Below are 27,148 nucleotides of genomic sequence, written 5' to 3' on the forward strand. Positions count from 1 at the left end.
AAGCATTTTTGAAAAATAAGCCAAATGAGCCTGTTTTGCATTGATTTTGAGCCAATTCAGGCCGATTGCATGATACTGACAACATTGAGTTGGAGTGGCCCAAGGCCTGCGAACCAAAGGGGAGTCAATGTGATCATCCAGGTCGACTGAGTGAAACACTGATCAGAACCAAGTCAGGTCAAGTTGATCATAACTTCTCAATTTGCTAACACATTAAACAAGAACGAGGGGAATACATAACATACACAGGTTGTAAATGTACCTACAAACACAAGAATCACAAAAGCACACATAGCTTGGCATCTTTATCATAGACAGATGAAAGTAGTATCCTCGCACAGCAAGTCAAATTGCATGTGAATGTGTTATTGCACCTAAACAATATCATATGAAAGAGGAAATTTTCCATATGAAAAGAAAGAAAGGATTATGGCATGCACAATTCATTTTACAACTGTTTCACCCCAAAAAACAGGGCTTCCGCATTTGGTCACCTACAGCTAACATTATGTACACAATAAATTAAAGTGGCAGTATTCCTCCTGCATTTACCTCATCATCAATTGATGGCACGGAGTAAATCCTAATCTTGTAAATTAAAGTAGCAGTATTCCTCCTGCATTTACCTCATCAGTTGATGACAAGTAAATCCCAATCTTGTTGAATGGCCCTATTTCTGTAAACCAAGGTTGTTCCCTGGTTCAATAAACGTCAATTCAACGGTTAATCACTAAAGAAGTTAAATCAAGCAAATATGGTGAAGCCTTACCCTTTGCAGAGGAGTTACAAGACTTGTCGCCCTTATCATGCACACCACTGGAAGAAACCTTGGTTATAATTAAGGAGCTCTGTAATCCTTCCAATAGCTATGGAAAAAGGTACCATGGAGTTAGTTCCAAGTTCCAACCAATGTTTAAACAGACCAACCAACCCAGGAACTATAATACCGTCTATCAATTTTATGCAGTTTATTATCTAAAGCAGCTGGAGCCCCAGCAAACCTCAAAAACAAACAACCTACAAGCCAGGCAGGTGGAAGTAATACAAAGACCTAGGGTTGAACATTGGTAGTAAGTAGCCAACTCAGCAATTTCATTACAGAATGGAGTGTCAATATCCATAAAAATACATACATAAGAAACTGAAGGATAAGAAAGCAAATTTGTGTCAATGGTTCTTTTAACAAAGGAAACAAGAGGTGGATAGGTACTGTCATCGGTTAGGGCTCCTAAAAAAATGGACGAATGAGATTTGCACAAAATTGATTTTTTTGCTTTTTAGGTTCACATTACCACCTAAGATTAGGTCATGGGGATTCCCATTCAGAAGGCTAAAGTGCAATTTTTGAGAAATTGATAGAATGAGGGATTCCACACATTTCCACGTCTCAAGCAAACATGTGAAATGCAGGTCCAGGGATGCATTCTCATTAGCAAGAATTCTTGCCTGGATCAAAGCAGATTAAAGATAAGACCACCAAAGAATATGAAACTAAAAGTAGTCTGGCGAAAAAAAAACCCTACCTGGGTAGCATTGCCAAACAGAAAGAATGGGATCAATGGAACATCTCAAAGGTAACAGATCAACCTCGTCTGACAAGGCTGGTCAATCTCCCAATTATCTCAAGGCAGGGATGTGGCTGCAAAAGAGCAGAGACATCTGGATCCAGGCTGCATCTAACTGCATATTCCTCAATGTAGAGAATGCCACGTTACTGTGAAAGAACCCTTTTATCCATGCTCAACAAAATGAGCCAGATGCAGAACAACTACCCAAACCAGACCTCAGATCCTACTGACAGTACCAACTATGATTATTAGACCTGTTTGGTGGATCCATGCCAAGTTCTATCCGAGCTCAAATAGTACTCAATCCTCAAGAACAATGCAAAGAAAACAGCAATATATAATCAATATGCTGACACAATGTTACAGTAACACTTATTCTGCTTTTATACCACATGTGCCAACACTAATGCAAATGGTTAAATATAATTTTCCTACTTTTTCTTCACAGCTGTGACAAGTCAGTGGGTTTATATACACACGCACACAAGAAAAGAGCCTAGGGCCAGCATTGAAGTTATCTGCTATTAAACCCGATTAGATACCATATCTTTCTAGATCCACATTAAAAGAGAAAAGTACAATTACAAATATTTGTGCAAATAGACGCATAATTATAATTTTAGTCATAGAAAGAGAAAACCGAAAGGTGAACAAAATTAACGAGTCCAAAGAAATTACCCTTGAGGTTGGGTGAATCCTTCGATTAGACCTCCGTGGCTCAGAAGCAATCTTTCCTTGACTATCAGTAGCAGCTGAATCCTTTCCTTCATCAGAAGAGAGCTTTTCACCAGCAGAGGTGAGCTTTACTTTAGGTGTCTGCCTAGAATCTACAGCTGAAGAGGACCTGGTCCTGGATGGAAGTACACCTGAACTCTGCTCACCTGGAGCACTTAATACTTTTGGAACGTCAGGGAAAAAACCAATTTCCATCCCGTTCTGTTTCTGTGGATTGTCTTCATGGATAACAGAAGGTTGCACATTTGGTACAGGATCAACCCCAATAGCCCCACTTAAAGGCAAAACAGAAACTGATGAACCATCCTTCTCAGGTTTGCTCTGAAGGCCCCGTGACCTTCCTGATTTAACATCTTTGGACTTTGTGTCAGTTACTCGACCTCCCTTTAGACCATCTTTGGAAGCATTTTTCCTCCCAGAGGATCTTTGTGGCATCAAATACCTGGCAAACTTGACGGCCTTGTTTGTTTCACCAACCTTGCCAACTTGTTCTGCAGTATAGTGCTTGCTGACATCCATAAATTTCCTTTTCTTCCCAGGCTTAGGTACCCCAAACACCACCCTTGGTCCTCCCTTCTGTAGTCCAGTTCGCTTTACTCTCCCTGCAGCAGGGTTATTATATTCTGTGGTGCTCCTCCCAACAGAAAAAAAGTTGTCCTTGGTTGCTAAAACAAATGATGTCGACTCTTGAAGTTTCATGGAGCCATCAAAAGTAGTTTTTGACAGATTCACTTTTCCCTTTTCAATTTGTGCGACATTTTCAAGTTTCCGATCCAATTTTTGTCGTTTATCAATTCGAGCATCACCCGGCTATTAACATGTACCAGAAAAATAAAAAGTGATATCAGTTTAACATGAACATGTCCCAACTTTTTATTTCAAAAGTAAAAATAATCAAATACTGTTATGTTTTGCATTAAAAGGGGACGATTAAAACCAACTAATACAAAAGGACAGTTGCAACCTCATCAACCCAACTAGTACTTTCTTTTGAACTTGACCACTCAACCCACTGCCCATCCTTCCAAACTAAAGATGGTCGAATATTCCAGGTTCTTACAGTTGATTTATCTCCTTCAGCTGCATATACAATCCCAATTGCAAATAAGTTTCAACATAGATGACCTGATTCATGACTAAGATATATAGCAATATGGCTTTTATGGAGAAACAGAGCATAAAGAAATATAAACAAAGTAAAAACCAGGCAAAAGAACATAACATACTGGTACAAATCCAGTCCAAGAATCACGTAGAAAGTAATTCATATAGTTAAGAAAAAACCCTGTGCTAGCTAAATGAATGCATAACTAAACTCCCGAAAAAGCTATTGGAGTTTGAAACCGGGAGTGTTGAACTCAATATTGAACCGAAAGACACTTGTTTAAAAGTAGGAAGCTACCGCAAATGAGTAGCAGTAAGTAAAAGTTATACTCATTCACATTAGGGGGTGTCAACGGGTCGTGTTTGGTTCGGACCCAGGTGGAACCAGACTTGGACCTGATTTTCGGGTATGGTATCAGGTCTGGACCCGGGTCTAATCGGGTCCACTATAAGAAAAACCATACTCAGGCCCGATAAGAACTACATGAACCATACCTGGTAAAACCATATTTTTTATCATTTTTACATTGAAAATTCCAGGTCTGAATCGGAACCCGGGCCTGGTATAAAATTTTACAAACTATATACCCGGGTCCATGTATTAATCAGACCTTCGGGTCCAGACCCGGGTCTTCTTATTTATCACCATACCCCGGACCCTATAGGGTTTGGTTCAGGTCGGGTCCAGGTAAACCCGACCCGTTGACACCCCTAATTCACATACAATATAGCAAATACATTAAAAAACAAGCTAACCAAATCTTTTACATGTGTTTGCAAAGAATTGAATAAAAATAGCAAAGTAGATATTATTGGCATTACCTGGAAAATGAACTGTCAATTTGGTTTCATCTTCTTTGCTTTTCTCTATGATAATCCCTTCCCTCCATCTGAAAAAAATTTCATGCATTCAATACGACACTAATAACCTAAAAAATAACAAATACTAACTAAATAAAATCTGAAAAAAATCCACAAAAGAAAATTAATATGTAGAGGGCAAGAACAAGCATGACCTATATATAGACCAGAATCAAGAGCATTAACACTAGGAAAGAAATTTCTGCTGCAAAGGGAAGATCTTGGTATAAAATCTAAGTAGAAATGGAGAATAATTTGCAGAAAATTTTTGGTAAGCTAAAAAGAAAAATGACCTTTTTGTGAAACAAAAAGGAACAGCTGGGCAAATAACAGTGTCTATACCAAGCACATCTCAAATTGAGCACTGGGACATGCCACATGTCACCATAAAAAATCAAATTTGCACTTGGGGGAATATGTGGTCACAATGACCAGATTACCTTTAACAGGGATTACAAACGATCATACCATAAATAATAATATTGGAAATGTAAGATCGAGTCAAGTGTGGACTTCCCAATCAAGTCCCATCTTTTGAAGGTCTCCAAGTAGAATTACCTACACTGGCCTATTCCAGATAACTAGATAGTAATCTTATGTTTTATGCATTGCCAACAAACTGCAGCTTACTTTCTTCTGGTGTTGCCACTAGCCCCACCATTTTGGTTTTGCACTTGCGTTATATACAACTTAAAACATAACATCATTTTTCTTCCCTAGACTCTAACTTCTGGTGTTTGCTTCTTCTGTTTATGTGCAATATTTTTCTATTTAACTCCCTTTCAGAAATCTTCTCTTTCTTTTTCCTTCCCTGAAACACTTTGCAGGAACCAATTAAGTTCATATCCAGAATAAGAATAAAAATAACCAGCACAACAAAAAGCATTCTGCCTGAATAAACCTCAAATATCAGAACTGACATATCCCATGTTCTCTATATCAGAATCATGTAAAGCTAAACAAAAGAAAGGTGACTCAAACATAAGACAGAGAGATACAAGGTCTGGTGTTCTTAAGCTCCCCACATACCTATACCTCTTCCATTAGACAATCTTGGATGCATATCTGATCAGGAAACTTCAATTCATATGAAGTGGTGACAAGAAACAACAGCAGTGAAATGAAATGGGGATCTTCGAAACACGTGCTTTGATTAACAAGAGCAAGTGTCAAGAATGACACTAAAGCATAACCCTTAAAAAGGGTATAACTGGAAACAAAATAAAAATAAAAATGTATTCTTTATTGATATGAAAAACCAATTGCTTAAGAAGCATTGGGGTAAAATACAAGAGGGGCTGCACCCCTTTATATACACAGCTGAAAGAGGACTCAATAGAGCTGTTGGGCACAGTCCAACAGCTCTATTTAGAGCTGTTGGAATGTGTCAGTCCAACAGCTCTATTAAGAGCTGTTGGACTGTGTCAGTCCAACAGCTCTATTGCTAGTCAAGTCTGGACAGGACTTGACTAGCAACAGTCATTCTAGTTCAAACTGAACTAGATGACATAAAGACAAAAAAATAAAAATAAAGGAAAAAAAATACAGAAAAGAAAGAAATTAAAAATGTATTTATATATATATAATAATATAATATTATTATATATACATATATGTACAGTTTTACATTTTAACACTCCCCCTCAAACTTACGGTACAATGAGCGAAAGTTTGTCTAAGAGAAAGTGAAATCGGGGAGCAGCGAGAGGCTTTGTAAAGAAGTCTGCTAACTGATATTCTGAAGTGACATATGGCAGATCAATTATCCCGTGTAGATATTCCTCTCTGACGTAGTGACAATCCATTTCGATGTGTTTGGTGCGTTCGTGGAATGTTCTGTTACTGGCAATGTAGATCGCACTTTTGTTGTCACAACACATTTGTGAAGCCTTTGTTGCTTCAACTCCCATGTCAGCAAGCAGTCGTCGGAGCCAAACTACTTCCATGGTTGTGGTTGCCATGACTCTGTATTCAGCTTCGGTGGATGAGAGAGATACCTTCTGCTGCTTTTTACACCTCCACGAGATTAATGATTCCCCTAAAAAGACACAAAAGCCAGTGGTTGAGTGTCTGTTATTGGGATCACCTCCCCAATCAGCATCAGTATATGCAATTAAATCAAGAGAAGAGGAGGAAGATAAGAAAAGTCCTCGTGAAAGAGAGGACTTGATGTATCTGATAATACGCATGACTGCTCCCATATGAACAGAAGTAGGAGCATGTTGAAATTGACTTGCTGTATGAACAACATGTGCTATATCTGGTCTGGTAATGGATAGATAGGAAAGTGCCCCGACAAGCTGTCTGTAAGGAGTAGGGTCTGCAAGAAGTTCTCCATCATCAATCTTCATTTTAACATTAACAACTTCTGGAGTGTCCACTTTCTTATCATCAGTAATACCAGACCTGAAAACAATATCAAAAGCAAATTTAGTCTGAGATAATAAATATCCTCTAGGAGAATAAGCAACTTCAATGCCTAAAAAATATCTCAACAAGCCCAAATCAGTCATTTCAAAATGAGATTTAAGAAGTGTTTTGATTGTTTTAACTCCCTGTTTATCGCTTCCGGTGATGATCATATCATCCACATAGAGAAGAAGCACAATGATCCCTGCATCAGAATTCTTAATAAACAAAGCAGTGTCAGTTAAACAGAATTGAAAACCAATATCAATCATAACACGACTAAACCTATCATACCAAGCTTTTGGTGCTTGTTTAAGTCCATAAAGAGCTTTTTCTAAGCGAAGGACTTTACCCTTAGGAATACTTAGACCAGGAGGGGGTTCCATATATACTTCTTCAACTAGTTTTCCATTTAAAAAAGCATTTTTGACATCCATTTGAAAAACAAACCATTTTTTGATAGAAGCTAAGGCAATTAAGGTTCAGACAGTAGTCATACGAGCCACCGGAGCAAAGGTTTCTTCATAATCAATCCCATATTCTTGGGCATAACCTTTGGCTACTAAACGGGCTTTATATCTTTCAAGAGTACCATCACTCTTGGTTTTAATTTTATAAACCCATCGACATCCTATAGTTTTCTTCCCTGGAGGAAGATCTTGAATATTCCATGTAGAAGCCTTTTCAAGTGCATCTAATTCAGCTTTCATGGCTTCTATCCATTTGATATCATTTTTTGCTTGAAAATATGTGGATGGTTCTTCATATGAGTGAATTAATGCAATAACTGCCCTATATGTGGGTGAGAAAGACTCGTATGATACAAACTTTTCTGGAGGCCTCGAGATTCGGGATGATTGTCTAGTTGGAATGTTAGAATATTTCTCAAGTGGACATGGAGTATTAGACTCTTGTCGCCTGGAATATTGAATACTAGTATCTCTATGAACTTCTTCATTTTCAACATTAAGATCAATAATTCTTTGATCATCATCAAAGTTACAATCAAGGTCATATTCATCAGATGTTGATGTTAGATCTAGCAAAAAAGAGTACTCAGTGACGTCTTTTAATTTTCTAAAATCAAAGAAGCTCTCCTTTTCAAGAAAGGAAACATTTCTAGACACATATAGTTTATTATTTTTGAAGTCAAAACATCTATAACCTTTCTGGTTTTCAGCATATCCTAAAAAGGCACAGGGAATCGCACGAGGGGAAAGTTTATCATTTTTGTCAGTAAATATGAAACATTTGCACCCAAATATTTTTAGTCTAGAGTAGTCTGGAGAAATGTTCATAAGTTTTTCAATGGGAGTGATATTTTGTAACGAAGAAGATGGCATCCTATTAATGAGATATGTGGCAGTTAAGGCAGCTTCTGCCCAAAAGTCTTTCGGGACTTGATTTGCTATTAATAAAGTCCTAGTGGTTTCTATAATATGGCGATGTTTTCGTTCTGCCAGTCCATTTTGTTGAGGTGTATAAGGACAAAATCTTTGATGTGTGATGCCATGCAATTTAAGATAATTTTGAAAATCTGTGGATAAAAACTCTCCCCCTGAATCTGTGCGAAAAATAGTAATATCATTTTGAAATTTGTTTTTAACCATATTATGAAAAGTTTGAAAGTATGAAAATACTTCAGACTTATGTTTGAGAAAGTACATCCACGTATGTCGGGAGAAATCATCGACAAAAAATAACATAGTAAACAAATCCTCCTTTAGAAATTACTGGTGCAGGACTCCAAACATCCGAGTGTATTAATTCAAGTGGTCTTGAAGAGAAAAAGGTTCTGTTCTGAAATGGTAATCTTTTCATTTTGCCGAGAATACAATCTTTACAATCAAATGATTCAGAGTTACAAAATTTCCCTAGATTTGGAAAATGTTGGATTTTGGCTATATGTGGGTGACCAAGTCTGTTATGCCACAGTTCCAACTCTATTTTTTGAATATTATAACAAAAAGCTTTCTTCGGCATTTCCAAAAAAACCATGTAATAGAGTCCTCCTTCTCTATGGCCTTCCCCAATCAGCTTGCCTGACTGGCGATCTTGTACCCAACAACCATGAGAAGAAAAAGAAATATTACACCCATAATCAGAAATTTGAGATACAGATAAAAGATTTAAATTTAATTTGGGGACATGTCTAATTTCTGAAATAAAAAATTTTTTTGTTTTATAATTTTTTCAAAATTTCCTATTCCTTCTATTTCAAGAGAAGTCCCAGCAGCAGTAAAGACCTTTGACACACTTGTTTTATTTTTAACACATTTGGATAGACTTTGATTATTTGGGGTCATATGAAAAGATGCACCAGAGTCAAGAAGCCAAGAAATTTTACCTAGATCAGAAAAAGATGAGGCTGCTGCGCCGGTTGAAGCTTCAGATGAGGAAGAGGCACCTTTGATGAGAGGCTGAAGAATCTCCATTAGTTGGGCCAGGGAAACTGGTGCATCCTGATCTTTAGGCTCCGATCCAGCAATTGCAGCTCTTTTTTCTCTCAGCTCCTTAAGTTTGGGACATTGTGGCCTGTAGTGTCCCGGTTCATAACAATGATGACAAATAACTTTCTTCTTATCATAGTCACCATTTTGTCGGTTAAAGTGAGGAGGCCTATATGATCGAACATGATTCCCTGGTCTAGACACGGCTAAAACGGAATCATCTTCAATTTTTAAAGAACCTTTCTGGAGACGATTTTCTTCCATTGTTAACTCTTCAATAGTTTCAACAATAGAAGGAATTTTTCCCCGGTGAAGTAGGGCCGATTTAGTGGTTTCAAATTCCGGCCTTAATCCAGTGATAAACTGGTAAAAATGTTCAGCATCGAGTTGTTTCTGATGAAGCTCGATGTCTTCGGCACAATGCCACTTTGGTTCTAAAAGGGAAAGTTCTTCCCAAAGTTCGGACAACCCATTGTAATATTCACGAATAGTTTTGTCTCCTTGTGTCATCATTCGAACTTTTTCTTGGAGGTTGCACACGTGTGCAATATCTTTAAGGGAATACATATTCTTAAGGTATTCCCATGCCTTATCGGCATGATCAAATTTGGCAAGACTTGAGCATTTTTTAATGTCAACGCTATTGATAAGCCATGACATTATCTTCGCATGAGATATTCTCCATTCTTTCCATTTCTTCTCGTATGAGGCAATAGCCTTGATTTTCTCTTCTTCCGATAGAGGGACCTCTTTATCTCCCTCCTTTTTAGTAAGAGATAGCTTAGGTTCCGAATCGGAACCATCCACAATCCCCCATAAGCCTTTTCCCCATATATGGTGCTTCATGATTGAAGCCCATGTTACATAGTTCGTATCGCTTAGTTTCATAGGCATGATGGTGACTTTATCATTGTCATCCATCGATTACAAGGAGAGAAAGAATAGGGATAGAAGAGAAACAAGAAGGAAAATGAGAAAGAAAGAAAAAAAAACAATACAACAAGATGTGAAATCTTCTCCAATGAAGTGATAAAACACTTCTCTTCAATTGGCGAACACTTTTGCAAACGGGCACGGAAACCGAGGCAGCTTTTCCTCAAGATTTAGTACTTCCGCGGCTCTGATACCATGAAATGAAATGGGGATTTTCGAAACACGTGCTTTGATTAACAAGAGCAAGTGTCAAGAATGACACTAAAGCATAACCCTTAAAAAGGGTATAACTGGAAACAAAATAAAAATAAAAATGTATTCTTTATTGATATGAAAAACCAATTGCTTAAGAAGCATTGGGGTAAAATACAAGAGGGGCTGCACCCCTTTATATACACAGCTGAAAGAGGACTCAATAGAGCTGTTGGGCACAGTCCAACAGCTCTATTTAGAGCTGTTGGACTGTGTCAGTCCAACAGCTCTATTGCTAGTCAAGTCTGGACAGGACTTGACTAGCAACAGTCATTCTAGTTCAAACTGAACTAGATGACATAAAGACAAAAAAATAAAAATAAAGGAAAAAAAAATACAGAAAAGAAAGAAATTAAAAATGTATTTATATATATATAATAATATAATATTATTATATATACATATATGTACAGTTTTACATTTTAACAAGCAGTACCAGCTCAATGGGGAAACAGAAAAGATATAGATAAGTGGGTCCCATGGAATAAGGATTGTGTAGCATGCTGATTCATAATGAAAAGATGCTTAGCAATAGTAAATATTTCTTTTCAACACTTGGTTCGCTAATCAATTCAAAATAGCTTCCACAAGTATGTCCCTAACTGCAGGGGAAGAAGAAGGAGAACCTATAAGACTCAAACCCCAATTTAAAGATGGTGCAGGTGATAGAATAGCAGAACACTAAGCTTGACAGACATACACAGAGCAGCTTTAATGACCTATAAACCAGTAAGAAGCAGTTGATGCCAACCCCATGTAACTGTGGCACTCTGTGCACTTGAGAAATGGCTGTGGGGTACCTGTTGGTTGTGATTGGAAAATTGCATCAGATACTTTATTTAGTCTAGTGACTTCTCACCAAGTACTTGAGGGGGGGGGGGGGGGGGGGGGCATCTCGCTTCAGCAGTGGAGTTATGGTCAAGTATAAAGCTGGTGGGAAGCTAAGTTTGATGCTTAAAGACATATATTCAAAACCGAAGCAGCCATGTGCATAGACAAACCAATTATATAAATTCAAATGATGAAGATATCAACTGATCTTCAGAAAACATGTTTGGAACAGTCAGTTTCAAGCCTTCAGAATACATATAACAGAGGAAATATAAATGGAAATGGAAAGATCAAACGTGTATAGAAAAATTACCTAGACAATAACAGTTCATGCAACATGAAGCACAAAACACCAAGAAGAAAAGCATTGACAAACTGAAATTACATTAAAATCCAAAATGTAATCTACCAAGGAAACCAGTATAGATCTCAGCACCACGAATGCAAGATCTCAAGAAAAAGTGGCATTAGCGGTCCAGAAAAAAGATGGAACATAAAACACTTTCATACCCATCACGCATCCAGGCATCAACATGATCACCAACAGACCAGTTATGGTTCCCCATAGCTGCTCTATGCCTCTTTCTCGTTCCTTTGAATTTCATGGCAGTCATAGGATAAGCAATGCGTACTCTGGGATGTTTGCCATCAGCAACTTCAAGAGGTATCCACTCCTTTAGCTTCCCTGGGCCTACTTGCATTAAAAGAGAATATTATTAATGTGGTCCCACAGCCCACACCCCTGAATTCCATAGCTACATGAAACATGCCTACTGAGAAGTAATGGTACATGTAGAAACAGACGCATCATAGTTTCCAAACTTTAAAAAGTACCTTCATCAGACAAAAGATCATTGTAGCACACGTGGGCCTTTCCATCCTTTACCTCCAACACTTTGGCTGAGAACCATACCGCTCTGAGACCGTCGTCGTCAGAAATAACCTATCATTGTACTCAACATAAAAGGTTTATAAACACCAAAAACAATACATATCTGATAAAACAATGTTCCAGAAAGGCAAGGGCGACAATAAATTGAATCACCTATGTAAATGAGCAGGTAAAAAAAAGAAACAAATAAATTACATACACACATGCAAATACACACGCACACACAGAGGGAGAGTTAAATATGAAGAAGAAACATTTCTATGAACTACTGTGTATTAAAGGAGGTTTTACAAACTAGGAGGCAGATGAGCAAGATGAGCATTGCTATGAAAGAAGAAAACTCTTATAAACCATTAGTAAGCAAACGAGTTCATGGAACTCCAAAGGTAATGTTAAATATGTAAAAGAAACATTGCTGAGAACTACTGGGAATTAAAAGAGCTTCCACAAATGACCAGGTGCAAAGCAAACTTTTTAGTTGGAAAAAAACATGAGACTTCAAAAACCATTCGTAAATCAGCAGAAAATAAAAACAATAATAGATATGATAATAGAAGCTAAAAGACCAAAATTTGATATCTTGGTAGAAGCTAAAACAACATCAAACATGAACTGTTCCAATGCAATAAAAGATTGACATTTGAAGGTTCAAAATATACAAGCAAACTCAATGATTCAAAGAAAATTAGTTAAACAAACAAGTCAGTTGGTCCACAATAATAGATATGACAACAGAAGCTAAAAGACCAAAATTTGATATCTTGGTAGAAGTTGAAACAACATCAAACATGAACTGTTCCAATACAATAAAAGATTGGCATTTGAAGGTTCAAAATATACAAGCAAACCCAATGACTCAGAAAATTACTAAACAAACAAGTCAGTTGGTCCACATCATGCAGTCAGTTGGTGAACAACCTCCTTTTTTTCCTTAGCCTATTCTTTTACCCTTGGTATACCTTGGCTCACCAAATTTTGCAAAGATTCCCCAACTAGCACAGTTTATGCATTTAGGGGACGTTTGGAAATGCGAAATACAAGTGAGAGAAAAAATTTTAAAGAAAAGTTTTTATAAAAAGTCTGAGTTTTTATAAGAAAAATTCTTCCACTTGAGACGGGGGGAGGGGTGGAGGAATTTTTCCTATCAAAAATTCTTTTTGCATTAGAGCATCTCATTCCATGGGCTGCCATAGGAAGAGCTTCCTCCATCTTCATCTTCCTCCCACCCACTGCCATTTTTAGGCCTCTCTGTTATTTTCTCACATTTTTCCACTCTGTTTTTCTCATGCTACACAAACAAGCAAAAAAATTTCATTTGGAAAAGTGATCATATCAAAACATCTCATAGGCAAAATTTTCTTTTCCTATGAGACTTTTTCTTGCTTCCAAATGTGCCACTCACAATAAAATCAGCTCATTGTTGTGATTACTGATTACTTGACTTGTTCAGGCCCCTTGATGAACAAAAAGAGTAAGAACGGAGTTAACTCAAAATTCATTTTTATATTACTTTTTCTTGATCTTTCACCAAAAATCATCAAGCATTTCATGGGTCCAGAAGAACTGTTGATCATTAGAAAGCCACCTCTCCAGCTTCTCGCATCCAAAATTATCCAAGGATTCCATTTCTGACAAAGGTACAAAGTATACACACCATATAGACCATGGGAATGCCTTGAATTCACAAGTCCATTATAGCAATTTTCTTAAGCATAAGCTGCTTCTTTGGAAAGAGAAATTATAAAACCATTTAAAATTGTTTGAAAGTTACATTCTTTACTACAAATTTTCTTATTCTCATGCTTACTAATACAGAACCATGTGTTAACCAACACAATAGTTGGGACAAAGAATCCTGAATTTAGACACTTTTGCATGCACATGCACATGCACATGCACACGCACACGCACACGCACACGCACACGCACACGCACACGCACACGCACACGCAATAACACACACACACACACACACACACACACACACACACACATATATATATATATATATATATATATATATATATATATATATTATACATAGTATGTGAGCATGTGTGTATGTATGTATGTTATATACATGTGTATGTATCCATGCATGTATAAACTGCCAACCTAGAATTAAATTAACAGATCAAACACACCTCAATAAGTGATCCCTGCTCAATGGAATTCCCCTTTGAAGTTTCACTTTGCACATATTTTTCAGGTCCTTCAGATTGGATGGGGATGGAAGAGCTTCTTGATTCAAACTCTGATGACAGGTTGGATCCAATGGTATTGCAGGTATCAGAAACCTTCTGTGTTCTCTTCTGGTGTATTGCTGTTGTTTCAATAATGGCAACATCTTGAGGTGCTAAATTTACCAGCTCTCTGCGGTTCTCAGTTGACTGACAGACTGATTCTTTAGAAATGTTTATGACCCTCTCTTCAGCACCTTGCACAGAATCTTTTTTAGACGAAGCCTTCACATTCAAGCTATTGGGTTCTCCAGAATCCCTGTTAGATGGTTGTCCTACCTCCACAGCCTTTGGTCCTGCTGAATATTCCCCAGAGACACCTTGATGTTTCCAATAGCCCTCAGGGCCAGCTTCTAATAATTCATTCAATGTCAATGGGATAGGGTCACCCATTGCAACAACTGCAGTTGCTTGAGATATAGCCTCTGCAGCTAGCTCTGCAGCCTTTACAACTGCATCCAAGTTCTGAGCTCTTTTAAGGGCAGATGAAGTAGCTTCAACGCCCTTTCTTGCAGCCTCTTTTGCAAACTCGGTAACAGAAATGGAGCTGCCTTGTTTCCCCTTCCCTCTCAAAACTGATGGAGGGGTAAACTTTCCAGAAAATTTCCTAACTTTAGAAATGCCAATTTCAGTACCAGAACCACCAGTAACCATCTTTTTCTTTGTTAGTGCCTCATCAGCCATCAGTTTTGCTTGCAATGCCGCATCAGATGCAACCTTAGCAGCTGCTGCAGCTGCCGCAGCAACTGAAGCAGCTGCAGCAGCTGCAACAGCTGCAGAGGCCAGCCTGCCTTCAACATCAGTATCAAGTCCAGAGTTCTTCTGTACAGCTAACTGACTCCATATTTCCTGGCTATGTCTGGCAGCAGAAGTTGCGAGTGCTGCAGCATCTTCTGCCCAGAGCTTCGCTTCTTCAATTCGGCTGCAGGCTTCTTCTGACAAAATAACTCTTTTCTGAGTGTCGTTACCAGATATTATCTGATAATTTGAGGAGGGTGGTGCTGCAGGAGGACTAGGTGAAGTAGGAACACCAGAAGTAACTTTAGATACAGCGATTACAGAAGCAGATGGTGTGGTAGGTGCAGTAAGGGAAATGGGTGCAGAGATGTGCTTAGTAATTATTGCTGGGGATCCTGGCCCTTTTTGCGATTGTGGAACATATAAAAGCTGCTTGTCCTCTGAAGGCACTGGCACACTCTTCCTCCTCTTCCTTGGTTTTTGCTCTGCAGAAGGGTGCCTACCAGAAGTAGAAGCAGTCTTCTTCACCTCTGCTGGAACATTTACAGAGGCTAATGGGGAACTCAAAGCAGAGGACAAAGGACTAGATGTAACCAGTGGAATAGAAGTGACACTGACAGATGCTACCACAGGATTGTCTCGAATAGCAGATACTTGAACAGTTTCTGGCATGGAAAAAGCAGTACCCAGGGCAGTTGTATGAGGAGACAAAATCCAGGGGACAGGATTGGAGACCTGAGAAGGCCAAGAGCTGGGATGTCCTGTAAAAGGTCTTATTTGGGGAGATGAGTAGAGGTGTAATGGTGTGAAAGTTGGATGAGGATCAATAACTGAGGCCCTTGCTATGCTACTGGTCTGCACCACATCACGAGATGAGGTTGACATACCCCATATTGGAGAAGGCAGAGAAACTGCAGGATTTACAAGAGTGACAGGGGAAACCTTGCTAGATGTCCTACCAGCAGAAATAACAGGGGATTTACCCTGAACAGAGTTTCCCTTGGAAGCTTGCTCAATACCTCTCATCCCTGAAACTTTACATTTTCCCAGTCAGTCAGGGGTTCAACTCCCAAAAAATGTGGGTGTGGCATCTCCAATAACTTGAATGAAATAGAGAAAAGAGCACACCTGCGGGAACAATGGGAGAGACCTCAGGGCTAGTATGCAAAGATTTCTGACTGAGAGCCTGTTCTACAGCCACACGCCACACATTTTTCCACATGCTCCTTCCACCATCTGATTGCCACACAAAAAGCACAAACATCAGTATGAGGAACTGGAAATGTCAGGAAAGCACAGTTGGATTAGCAAGAATGGGCGCTTTAGAATAAAAATTGCAAATCAAACCTCTCCCAGCTTCACCAAAGGCTGAAATCATACAAGTCTCATCTGGTGCTATACCTTGACTGAAATAATGCTAGAACTTATTAGACCAACAAGAGCACAAACTACCATAGGCATGGCTAGGAAAACTGACACATAACAAATGAAACAACTTACAATAAAGATCCATATACAAAAATCTGTGCACGTAGCTGCAGTTGTTGCAGATCTGTAAAAGGCTGCTGAAACAATGCCAATGTGGGAGAAGCTAACGCATTCAAAGCAGATGGATTAGATGTTTGGACGATTGTCATAGAGTATGGTTTGGTAGTGTTACCTTCTACATATGCTACTTTTTGTGCCTCTTGCACTTGCACTGGACTGCTTAGCAAAGTTTTGCCAGGACCAGATGAAGCATTGCTCACATTTTTATCATGTGCAGTTGAGGATGTCGGCTTGGTGGATGATGTTTGTTTTGACGGCTTTCCTTTATTGATTGTCACCCTTTCAGTTCCAGTACCAGATTTTGACCTGCTTTTACCCATACCATGATCTTTGCCAGCTTCATTCATCTTTTTCCCATTACCTACTTGATGAGTCCCATGAGATATCCCCTCTCCTGATCCCATATGGTTGCTCTAATGAAAAACCAAAAAGAAAACTGTTGTTAGTAGTACTCCAGTCTATAAATTAAGGCCAAAAAGTGGAAAAACAAAAATGTGAAACAATCAATGACAAGTTAATGAGCAACTACCTGGAACAATTCAATAGGCTCAACAGAAGGAAACGGTTTCCAGCCTTTATCATTTTTCTCATTCACACATGAATCTGCCATTTTTCCTACCTTAAATGTGAAACTTTTGTCACTTTCTGGTGTATCACTCCCGCCAGGATTTGGGTCAGTTGCTTTCAGTTTATCAGACAGACCAGTGATATTGACAGAAGCAGAAGACACATTTCCAGAAACAGGAATCTGAGCCAAGGACTGCTTCTCACCATCATGGTACTCAACCTCACTTATACAAGGTTCACTGCAACTAATAATGGTAGGTGAACCACAATCAAGTTCAACATAACTTACAACATCATTATCGGCTTTGGTGGCACCAACACCAGTCTTCAACGACTCAGGCTTGCAAGAGCTACCTTCAATAGAGTCTAGCGCATCAACTGTGAAAAACAATTCATGCATGTGACACTCAACAGGCTTTTTGCATGTTCATCACAGCAGTTAAATCAAGACTAAAACTTGTAAATGGATCTTAAATATGGACGCCAAAGCATTGAAGGCCCTTTCTGGATTCAAACCAGACTGCAGCCCATATTACCAGTTGGGACCGGCACTCAAGCATGAATAAGATTAAGAGAGAAGGTGACGTGAATAACATGTGAGTTGAAATGCAGTCCAACTTCACTATGTCTTTGTTTCCCTCTCTCTGTATGTGTGTGTGTGTGTGCACGCATGATGCAGAGCAGGACCAGGCCGGACCCCTACAGCGTGACCCAGGCCGACGCCAATGGGATGGACGATCAGACCCAGATGATGGATCCGACCACGAGCGAAGGTCTGAAGCATGCACACACACGTCAACGGCGTTCCAGCACGTCAGCAGCATCGAGTTTGTCTTGGGTCCAGGGACTGGACCCGAGATCCAGATCCATTAGCAACCTATTAATACCCTGTTTAGTGTTGCGTGAAGGGGACTGATTTTGTTTTACTCTGAGGTTCCTTTCACCCTTTGCTTTCCTTCCGTTTCTTTAATTTGTTATTTCTCTGTCACGTCAGTTTTGCAGCAGTGGGGAATACTTTTCTTTCTCTGCGTTTTCTTACTGTCACGTTCAGCCTACCGCAGCCTTTTGAATATCTGTATTTATGTTCTTTTGTTTTGTTTCCAGTCGTTACAGCAGTTTTCAGTCTTTTTTGCAAGTTACGTTGCCTTGATTCATTGTAGTCTTTCTCAATCAATAATAAACTATTGATTGGATCAATCGATCCGATTTTCTGGGTTCACGTTTCCTTTGAATATTCGTGGCTGCTCGACTGGCTGTGCATTGGAAGACCAGCATCAACGTTAGTCCATAGCGTGGTAGCGTTGATTTTCTCGTTGTTTCAAAGAGCGACAACGTCGACAACCATTAAGCGAAAACTTCGGTTCCCTCACTGCATCAAAAAGGTATCAGAGCACCAGGTTTCCTCCTTCGTCAGCGGCATGGCGCAAGAAACGAGGGACGATCCTATGAACGAGGAGCGTGAGGAATCGAGTACCGTCAACGAAGATCCGATGATGCAGATGATCGACATGATGACGGAGGCCCAAGAAAATCTGCTACATCGAAGGCCGACTCGTGGTCCTCGAGTCGATGGAGACGCGCGCAACGTCCATGCTGAAAACAAGTGGTGGATTGGGCGCCGATGCTTCTGGTCTCACGGGTGCGATGACGATCGAACGAGTCCAACCGAACGTCCGACAAGCTACCGTGCAACCAGATGGCATTGAGGCAGGCCTGCACAGGGATGTCGGCCGCACGATCATCCAGCAGACGGTTTGGGAGCTGACTGCAAATAATATTATTATGGTTTCGGCAATTGAAAATGACGGGCCTCTTTACGGAACATTGAACAATCCAGCCGATCAAAATGATGTTCTTGGTGTTGGTGGCACTGATTATGATGATCATATAGCTTCTTTTTCTTCACATGGCATGAGTGAAAAGAAGTCGTTTTTGGTTCTCTAATTTAGGTCGGGTCTGGACCTGATTTCTGTAATGGATCGGATCCAGATCCAAAGTGATGGATGTCTGTTGTAAATTCGTATATTATTAAAGGGTATTTTAGTACTCTAAAAAGGTTATGTAATAGTTATATATTAAACCTCTTATAGAACGAAAAGACGCTGGAGTCAAAAGACGAGTTTTGCAGCCTCTTCTTCTCGTTTTTCTATTTCCTGCACAGGTGAATGTGGAGATCCTCACTTCCCAACATGGTATCAGAGCAGCATTGAATGTTGGGCCTGAGATTGCCTTCCAGAAAGATCGCCCCTATCCAACTCCAACTCTGCGTGAACTCTGCGTGTGATTTCTTCCTTTCTTCCCTATTCTACTTCGGCCCTGGTAAGAACCCTTTCAGATCTGGTAACCCGACCTCTGGGTACGTCTCCTCCTTCCTTTCAAATCTGGTAACCCAGTTAATGGTTATGTCTTCTTCTCCTTTTTAAATCTTCTTTTTTGTTTTGTCGATGTGTGATCATCTTCAGATCTGGTAACCTCTTTTCAGATCTGGTAACTTCTCAACGCATGTTCTCTTATCTTCTTTTCTGTTTTGTCGATGCGTGATTATTTTTTTCAGAACTGATTCCCCTATAATCAGTTAACTGATTCCAGAGGTGTTCACTTAAATCTGCATATTCAGTCGTTAAGATTAATACTTGTGATGTTTCTTTCCTTTTTTTTGAATTATTAATTGTCCTGTTTCATGTTTATCAAATCTGAAACTACTTCCATGTTTTGATATTCATTATTGAAATGTTTTAAGTCTGGATACTATAGATACAAAGATCGATATTGTGCTGCCACAGTTTGCAATATTCTGTTTCACTTTTTCATATTCCTCTGTGCGATTTTCAGGTCGTGTCTCTAAAACTGTTTAAATCAGTTACCTATCTGGTCATACCCGAGTATAATAAGTCTGTTTAAAAAAAAAAAAAGGCAGGATACTCGGGTGACTGAATTTCTGTTTGATTCAGACTCTTCTTTTCATTTTCTTTACCAATGGACTCAACCTTCCCACAGTCAGGCCTTTCCTCCAACTTCCTTAGCCAATTGGTCTCTGAAAAGCTGAATAATTCCAACTTCTTGACTTGGAAAAGGCAAATCCTTCCTTTTATAAGGAGTCAGGATCTCTCTGGTCACCTGGATGGATCGGTCTATCCCTCCAGAATTCACCTCGCAGGAAAAGACAGGCAATAAAGAGGCACAATCCATCGTTCTTCTCAAAAATCCAGATTATGTCGCTTGGATGAAAAGAGATCAAGCATTAGTGGCATACATCACATCAACACTCTCACAGGAAGTTCTTGTTGCCATTCCCGATGATTGTTCAGCCAAAGAGTTGTGGGACAAGTTAGTTCAGACATATTCACAGATCTCTGAAGCAAGAATTGTGTTTCTCAAACGAGAATTTCAAATGTTGAAGAAAGATTCGATGTCTATTATGGAGTACCTAAATAAAATGAAAGGCATTACAGATCAGCTGGCTATTGTGGGATGTCTCGTCAGTGATAAAGACAAAGTGCAGCAGACCTTGAGTGGATTAGGGCCGGACTATCATGTTCTGGTGACATCTTTTTTGTGTCTCCCGGAACTTCCAAAATTTGAAGATCTTCGTGCAAAACTATTGCAGTATGAAATGACCCTAAAAGGGTTCTCTGAGGACACCCATGTTCATTCAGGAACTCAAGATGTGCTAGCCACGGGACTGACTTATGGCAGAGGCAGAGGAGGAAATTCTTTTCGAGGAAAGGGAGGACAAGGGAGAAATGTCTTTAGTGGTCGTGGTATCCTTCCAACGCCCAATATACAGGAACAAAGGCCTATTCCTACATGCTTCCTATGCAATAAGAAATGACATATTAAGGCAAATTGTTGGTTCAATCCTCAAAATAAGAGAAAAACTCCACAAACAGAGGCTAAGAAGGATGGAGAAGTAAAAGAGTTGTTATTGGCAGCCTTAACAGGCTTAAATATGAAACAAAATGATAAAGGCATTTGATACATCGATTCCGGAGCAGCGACATACGTCTCAGGTGATGCGGGTAAACTCTTGAATCTTAACCCTTATGTTGGTAAGAGTAGCATAGTCACAAGAGATGGTTCTCATCACTCCATCTCGCATATTGGAAATGTCATTATACCCATGTCCAAGTCTTCTCTTAATCTTTCAAATGTTATTCATGCTCCTAATATCCAGAAGAACATTGTTTTTGTCTTAAAACTTGTTGATGATGTTAATGCCTCAGTTGAATTTACTCCCTCTTCTGTTTATGTCAAGGATCTTCGCACGAGGGAGACATTCGCTGAAGGAAAAAGACGAGGCAACATGTACATCTTCCAAGAAGATCCTTCCTTCGATGTTCATTCTGTTGATTCATCCTTGAAGCCTCAATATTCGTCTTTTGTTCCTTCTAAATATGTGTGTGCCATATCTGAATGTAATAAGCCAACTCTTTGGCATAGTCGTTTGGGTCATTGTGGTCGTCATTTTATTGAAAAACTTGTCTCAAATAATTTCATTCCTAAGTCCAGTCTGGGTTCAGAAGCCAGTGAAATAAAATGTCCTAGTTGTCATTTATGTAAGAGTCATGTTTTGTCTTTCAATTTAATTAATAAGAGAGCTTCAAGGCCTTTTAAGACCATATGTTCTGATGTTTGGGGCCCTGCCCCATTTGCTTCTGTTTCTGGTAGCAAATATTATCTCATTTTCATTGATAGTTATTCCCGCTATACTTGGATATTCTTCATGAAACATAAATCAGAAGTTTTTGGATTGTTCCAAAATTTTCATTCCTTTGTCAAAAATCATTTCTCTACCAATATACTCAATTTCCAATGCGATGGAGGAGGGAAATTCTCTTCCAATGATTTTGTTAGTTTCCTTCAACATAATGGGATAAAGAGAAGAGTGTCTTGCCCACATACACCTCAACAGAATGGAATTGCAGAGAGAAAGCATCGACATATTGTTGAGAGTGCAATGAGCATGATGCACGAAACTAATTTACCTATCACTCTATGGACAGAAGCTTTCCACTCCACAGTTCATGTGATAAATCGATTGCCCATGACCATTTTGGAAAATAAGTCTCATTTTTTCTCTTTATTTGGAATACATCCTGACTATCATGAATTACGTGTGTTTGGATGTGTTTGCTATGTTCACGTTGATAACTCATTGAGAAATAAGTTTCAGGATAAAGCATTGAAATGCAGGTTCGTGGGATATGCTGAAGACTAAGGTTCGTGGGATATGCTGAAGACTATAAGGGGTATAGGTGTTATGATCCATTGAGCAAAGGCGTCAAAATATCGAGGAATGTCGTTTTTGACGAGATGAACTTTGACAATCAGCCTGTTGATCCAAGTTCTCATATTGCTAGTTCAGGTCCAAGTGTTGAGGTGTACGATCCATGGTTAAATTCAAAACTCTTCTCTAATGCTAGAGAAGATTGTCCTGCAGATTGCAGCCAGAAGGAAATATGTCAGGAGTCATCAAATATATCCCAAACAGAAGAGGTTACCAAACAAAACTTGGAGCCAGTAAAGTATAAAGGTATTGTATACACCCGACGAGCAAGAGCCCTCATCCACTTCTCGTGATAATGATTCTGGTCCTTCTACTTCCGCTCCACATATGTTGGACAACTTCAAAAGATCCACGCGGGCCCGACATCAGCTTGACAGGTGGGTTAGTTATAAAAAAAATTCATTGGATTTTCAACTGTTCCTAACATCCATAAATAAAGAGGATGAGCCTCTCACTTTTTATCAAGCTGCCAACTCTAGGAGATGGATCGAAGCAATGAATGAAGAGATGGAAGCTTTACATAAATGTGGTACCTGGGAAATTGTGCCTAGACCACTTGACAGGAATGTAGTTGGGTCGAGATAGGTATACAAGATAAAATATAAACCAGATGGGAGCATTGAAAGGTATAAAGCTAGACTTGTAGCCAAAGGGTTCACACAAGAACAAGGACAAGATTTTGATGAAACCTTCAACCCTGTTGTTAAGATGGGAACCATTCGTATTGTATTGGGTCTTGCCATTGAACATGGATGGACGTTGAGCCAGTTAGATGTTAAAAATGCGTTTTTACATGGGGACCTAAAAGAGGACGTATATATGGAACAACCCATCGGGTATGCAGAACGAGATGCCAATCATTATGTATGCAAGTTGAAAAGAGCTTTATATGGATTGAAGCAAGCTTCTCGATCCTGGTTCGAGAGTTTTTCGTTGGAAATACAGAAGCACGGTTTCTCTCGGTCTCTTCTAGATCACTCATTATTCATCTACAATGAACGAGATGTAACCACTCTTCTGCTAATATACGTCAATGATATTATCATCACAGGGAACTACATAAACTATATTGAGGAGGTAAAGAATATATTAAATCAGAGATTCAAAATGAAAGATCTCGGTGATCTGCGATATTTTCTTGGAGTAGAAGTTGATAAAACGTGTGATACACTTACTCTTACTCAACACAAATACACAAAGGATATTCTTAGTAGAGCAGGCATGAAAGATTATAAGCCATTGGCAACTCCAAGCATCGTCCATCAAAAATTGAGTTCCAAAGAAGGAGATCTATATAAGGATCCAACTAGATATCGCAGCATCGTGGGCATGTTACAATATCTGACCTTTACCAGACCTGACATAGTCTATTCGGTAAATCAAGTATCTCAGTTTATGCATGAACCTCATACATCGCACATGGAGGCAGTTAAGCGAATACTTCGTTATCTAAAGGGTACAGTTGGTGATGGGCTGGTGTACAGGAAAAGTGAATTAAATAAAGGTGGTCATGAAATCATTATATATGTTGATGCTGATTGGGCGGGTGACCTAGATGAACGACGGTCTGTATCTGGTTATTGTAGTTTCATTGGATCCAACATGGTCTCTTGTAGTAGTAGAAAGCAAAAGGTAGTCGCTACGTCAAGTACAAAGGCTGAGTACAGATCGATGGCTGCTGCGACTGCTGAGCCTACGTGGATAAGACATCTCTTAACAGAGATGGGAGAACCGATTGTTCATTCACTCCTGTTGTGTGATAATCAAAGTGCCATCAATATGTCCTTTAACCCCATCTATCACAGTCGAGCAAAACATATTGAGATTGATCAACATTTCGTCAGAAAGAAGGTTGAAGAGAAAGAGATTGAACCTGTGTTTGTGCGAACTGAAGGGCAAGTTGACTGACGAAAGACAAATTCTGGTTTCTAAAAGGCAAGTTGTTCATGGTCCAGGACCATGCACAACTTGAGGGAGGCTGAAAAGAAGTCGTTTTTGGTTCTCTAATTTAAGTCAGGTCTGGACCCGATTTCTGTAATGGATCGGATCCAGATCCAAAGTGATGGATGTCTGTTGTAAATTCGTATATTATTAGAGGGTATTTTAGTACCCTAAAAAGGTTATGTAATAGTTATATATTAAACCTCTTATAGAATGAAAAGACGCTGGAGTCAAAAGACGAGTTTTGCAGCCTCTTCTTCTTCTCGTTTTTCTATTTCCTGCACAGGTGAATGTGGAGATCCTCACTTTCCAACAATGAGTACCTGGGAGATTCCACATGGTTATAGGCATGTAAAACCAGATATTGTTGCATATGGACGAGAAATTGTGGGCTCTAAGATTAGCACAGGTTGCAAGAGCCTTTCAGGCACCAGTGTTGCAAGTCCAGTAGTTGCTGGTGTGGTTTGTCTACTGGGTGCTGATAGACTTGACCTCCTGGAATCATATGAGATTATGAGAAACTACCATCCTCATGCCAGTATCTTCCCAAACATTCTTGACTACACCGACTGCCCATGTTCTTGGCCTTTCTGTCGTCAGCCACTCTATGCTGGAGCGATGCCCGTTATACTCAATGCCACTATTCTTAACGGGTTGGGTGTGATTGGCGGTTTGGCATCCATCTGATGAAGTCGGCAACTTGTTAAGCATCCACTTCAGCCACTCTGGTATCACATGGCCATGGACTGGATTCATAGCACTCCATATGCAGATTAAGGAAGAAGGATCTCAGTTTTCGAGGCTTATTGAAGGTAATATTACTGTCAACATCTACAGCCCACCGGCCAGAGGAGAAAAAGATCCAAGAAGGAAGTGGTATAATGCAAGGTTTTAAAACCCGTGACTCGGAACTCGACTCGTGACTCGGCGGGTCAACTCGATGACTCGGACCGGTTTTTGTTAACTTTTGATTTTAAAACAAAGACAATATATAAATTGTCATTTAAACATATAAAGGTTTGTAGAATGACTTAATTACTAGTTTAATTGATTAATAAGTAAAATAACATCAAAACCAATCTACAGGCTTCGATTTGGAGTCGTCCAGGAACATCGTTTCACATAGTGAACACCTAGCAGCTATTCCCAACGACTCCTTCATGTTATCACCCGGTGTTTCTATTGCAGCCAATCCCTCTTTATTTCAACTTCAGAAGGTTGTGGCGTCTGTCGTGCTTGTGACCAGCAATGCAAGGCATAGTGGTGGGACTATACTTCCTCACCTGAGTTTCGGCATTCCATGTGCCGTTCTTGAGCTCATCTTCAAGATTGACACATGTTGCCTATCTTCAATGTGTCTGATCTATATGCCTACTGTGGTGACAATAAATCGTCAGAGCCGACTTCTTCCCAACCAGGGGAGAATGATGCAGAGCAGGACCAGGCCGGACCCCTACAGTGTGACCCAGGCCGACGCCAGTGGGATGGACGATCGGACCCAGATGATGGATTTGACCACGAGTGAAGGTCTGCAGCATGCACACGCACGTCAACGGCATTCCAGCACGTCAGCAGCATCAAGTTTGTCTCAGGTCCAGGGATTGGACCCAAGATCCAGATCCGTTAGCAACCTATTAATACCCTGTTTAGGGTTGCGTGAAGGGGACTGATTTTGTTTTACTCCGAGGTTCCTTTCGCTGTCACGTTCTGCAGCAGCCTTTACTTTCCTTCCGTTTCTTTAATTTGTTATTTCTCTGTCACGTCAGTTTTTCAGCAGTGGGGAATACTTTTCTTTCTCTGCGTTTTCTTACTGTCACGTTCAGCCTACCGCAGCCTTTTGGATATCTGCATTTATGTTCTTTTGTTTTGTTGCCAGTTGTTACAGCAGTTTTCAGTCTTTTTTGCAAGTTGCCTTGATTCATTGTAGTCTTTCTCAATCAATAATAAATTATTGATCGGATCAATCGATCCGATTTTCTGGGTTCACGTTTCCTTTGAATATTCGTGGCTGCTCGACTGGCTGTGCATTGGAAGACCAGCATCAACGTTAGTCCATAGCGTGGCAGCATTGATTTCCTCGTTTCAAAGAGCGACAATGTTGACAACCATTAAGCGAAAACCTCGGTTCCCTCACTGCATCAATGCACATGTGTAATCCAGATGCTACCCGTTTCTACCAAAGTTAACTTCATCAAAGTTAAAACTACACATGAAAAAACACTGGTCTTATATCCATTTGGATGTTCGGTTGATCTGGCACGTCCCAAAGAACAAATCCAGACAGATACTAATAAAAAACTGATTAAAGCAAAGATATGCAAGTTAAGAAAACCAACATCAAATCACATAATAGTCAAAACACCACCACCTCCCAGGTCATTTAGTTAGTAACTTATGACAATTAAAAGAAAAAAAGAAAAGAACAGTTTCTAGAGTCCACAACTTGAAAACAACTTCAGCAAACATAAGAAAGGTGTTCATATTAGCTCCAAAAGAAGAAAACTATACCTGAATTTGGTGCTGGTGTGGGATTCATAGTATCAGAAGAAGCTTTTTTAAAATCTGAATCTGAAGGGTTTGTCAATGTCATAGCAGATGGGCAGGCAATTGAATATGTCACAGTGTTTATGCTAGGAGAATGATTTTGACAGGCCTTTTCTTCTGATGATACAATGCCAACTGCCGATGTCTGATCTTTGCTTTTATACATACTAGACATGGATCTCACAGCAGGAACAATAGGTTGCAAGAGCTGTTCATCTTGTCCATTTGGTTTATCTGCAAAACAACAA

The 27,148-nt window shown here is 39.5% G+C and overlaps 1 protein-coding gene across 4 annotated transcripts in view; it reads right to left on the reverse strand.

Annotated features, from left to right (window-relative positions):
• Nucleotides 1-275: 275 nt before the first annotated feature.
• LOC149819446 (protein SWOLLEN 1-like) overlaps nt 276-27,148 on the reverse strand; it is a 66,424-nt gene continuing 39,551 nt past the window's right edge. For 2 of the 4 annotated variants that reach the window (XM_089984895.1, XM_089984898.1), the window contains 14 exons: nt 26,865-27,134; nt 17,091-17,506; nt 16,674-16,974; nt 16,514-16,604; nt 16,361-16,419; nt 16,142-16,249; nt 14,180-16,047; nt 11,978-12,086; nt 11,654-11,834; nt 4,230-4,297; nt 3,268-3,383; nt 2,247-3,113; nt 770-866; nt 276-696 (listed from right to left, as the gene is read on the reverse strand). In XM_089984895.1, the coding sequence (XP_089841021.1) occupies nt 671-696; nt 770-866; nt 2,247-3,113; nt 3,268-3,383; nt 4,230-4,297; nt 11,654-11,834; nt 11,978-12,086; nt 14,180-16,047; nt 16,142-16,249; nt 16,361-16,419; nt 16,514-16,604; nt 16,674-16,974; nt 17,091-17,506; nt 26,865-27,134 (4,577 nt within the window). In that variant the 3' untranslated portion in view covers nt 276-670. The remainder of the gene's footprint in view (nt 697-769; nt 867-2,246; nt 3,114-3,267; nt 3,384-4,229; nt 4,298-11,653; nt 11,835-11,977; nt 12,087-14,179; nt 16,048-16,141; nt 16,250-16,360; nt 16,420-16,513; nt 16,605-16,673; nt 16,975-17,090; nt 17,507-26,864; nt 27,135-27,148) is intronic. The other 2 variants (XM_089984897.1, XM_089984896.1) reach the window with 2 other exon arrangements.

The sequence above is a fragment of the Nuphar pumila genome, chromosome 13 (genome assembly GCF_984573655.1).
Source record: "Nuphar pumila chromosome 13, dmNupPumi1.hap1.1, whole genome shotgun sequence".
Taxonomy (NCBI): domain Eukaryota; kingdom Viridiplantae; phylum Streptophyta; class Magnoliopsida; order Nymphaeales; family Nymphaeaceae; genus Nuphar; species Nuphar pumila.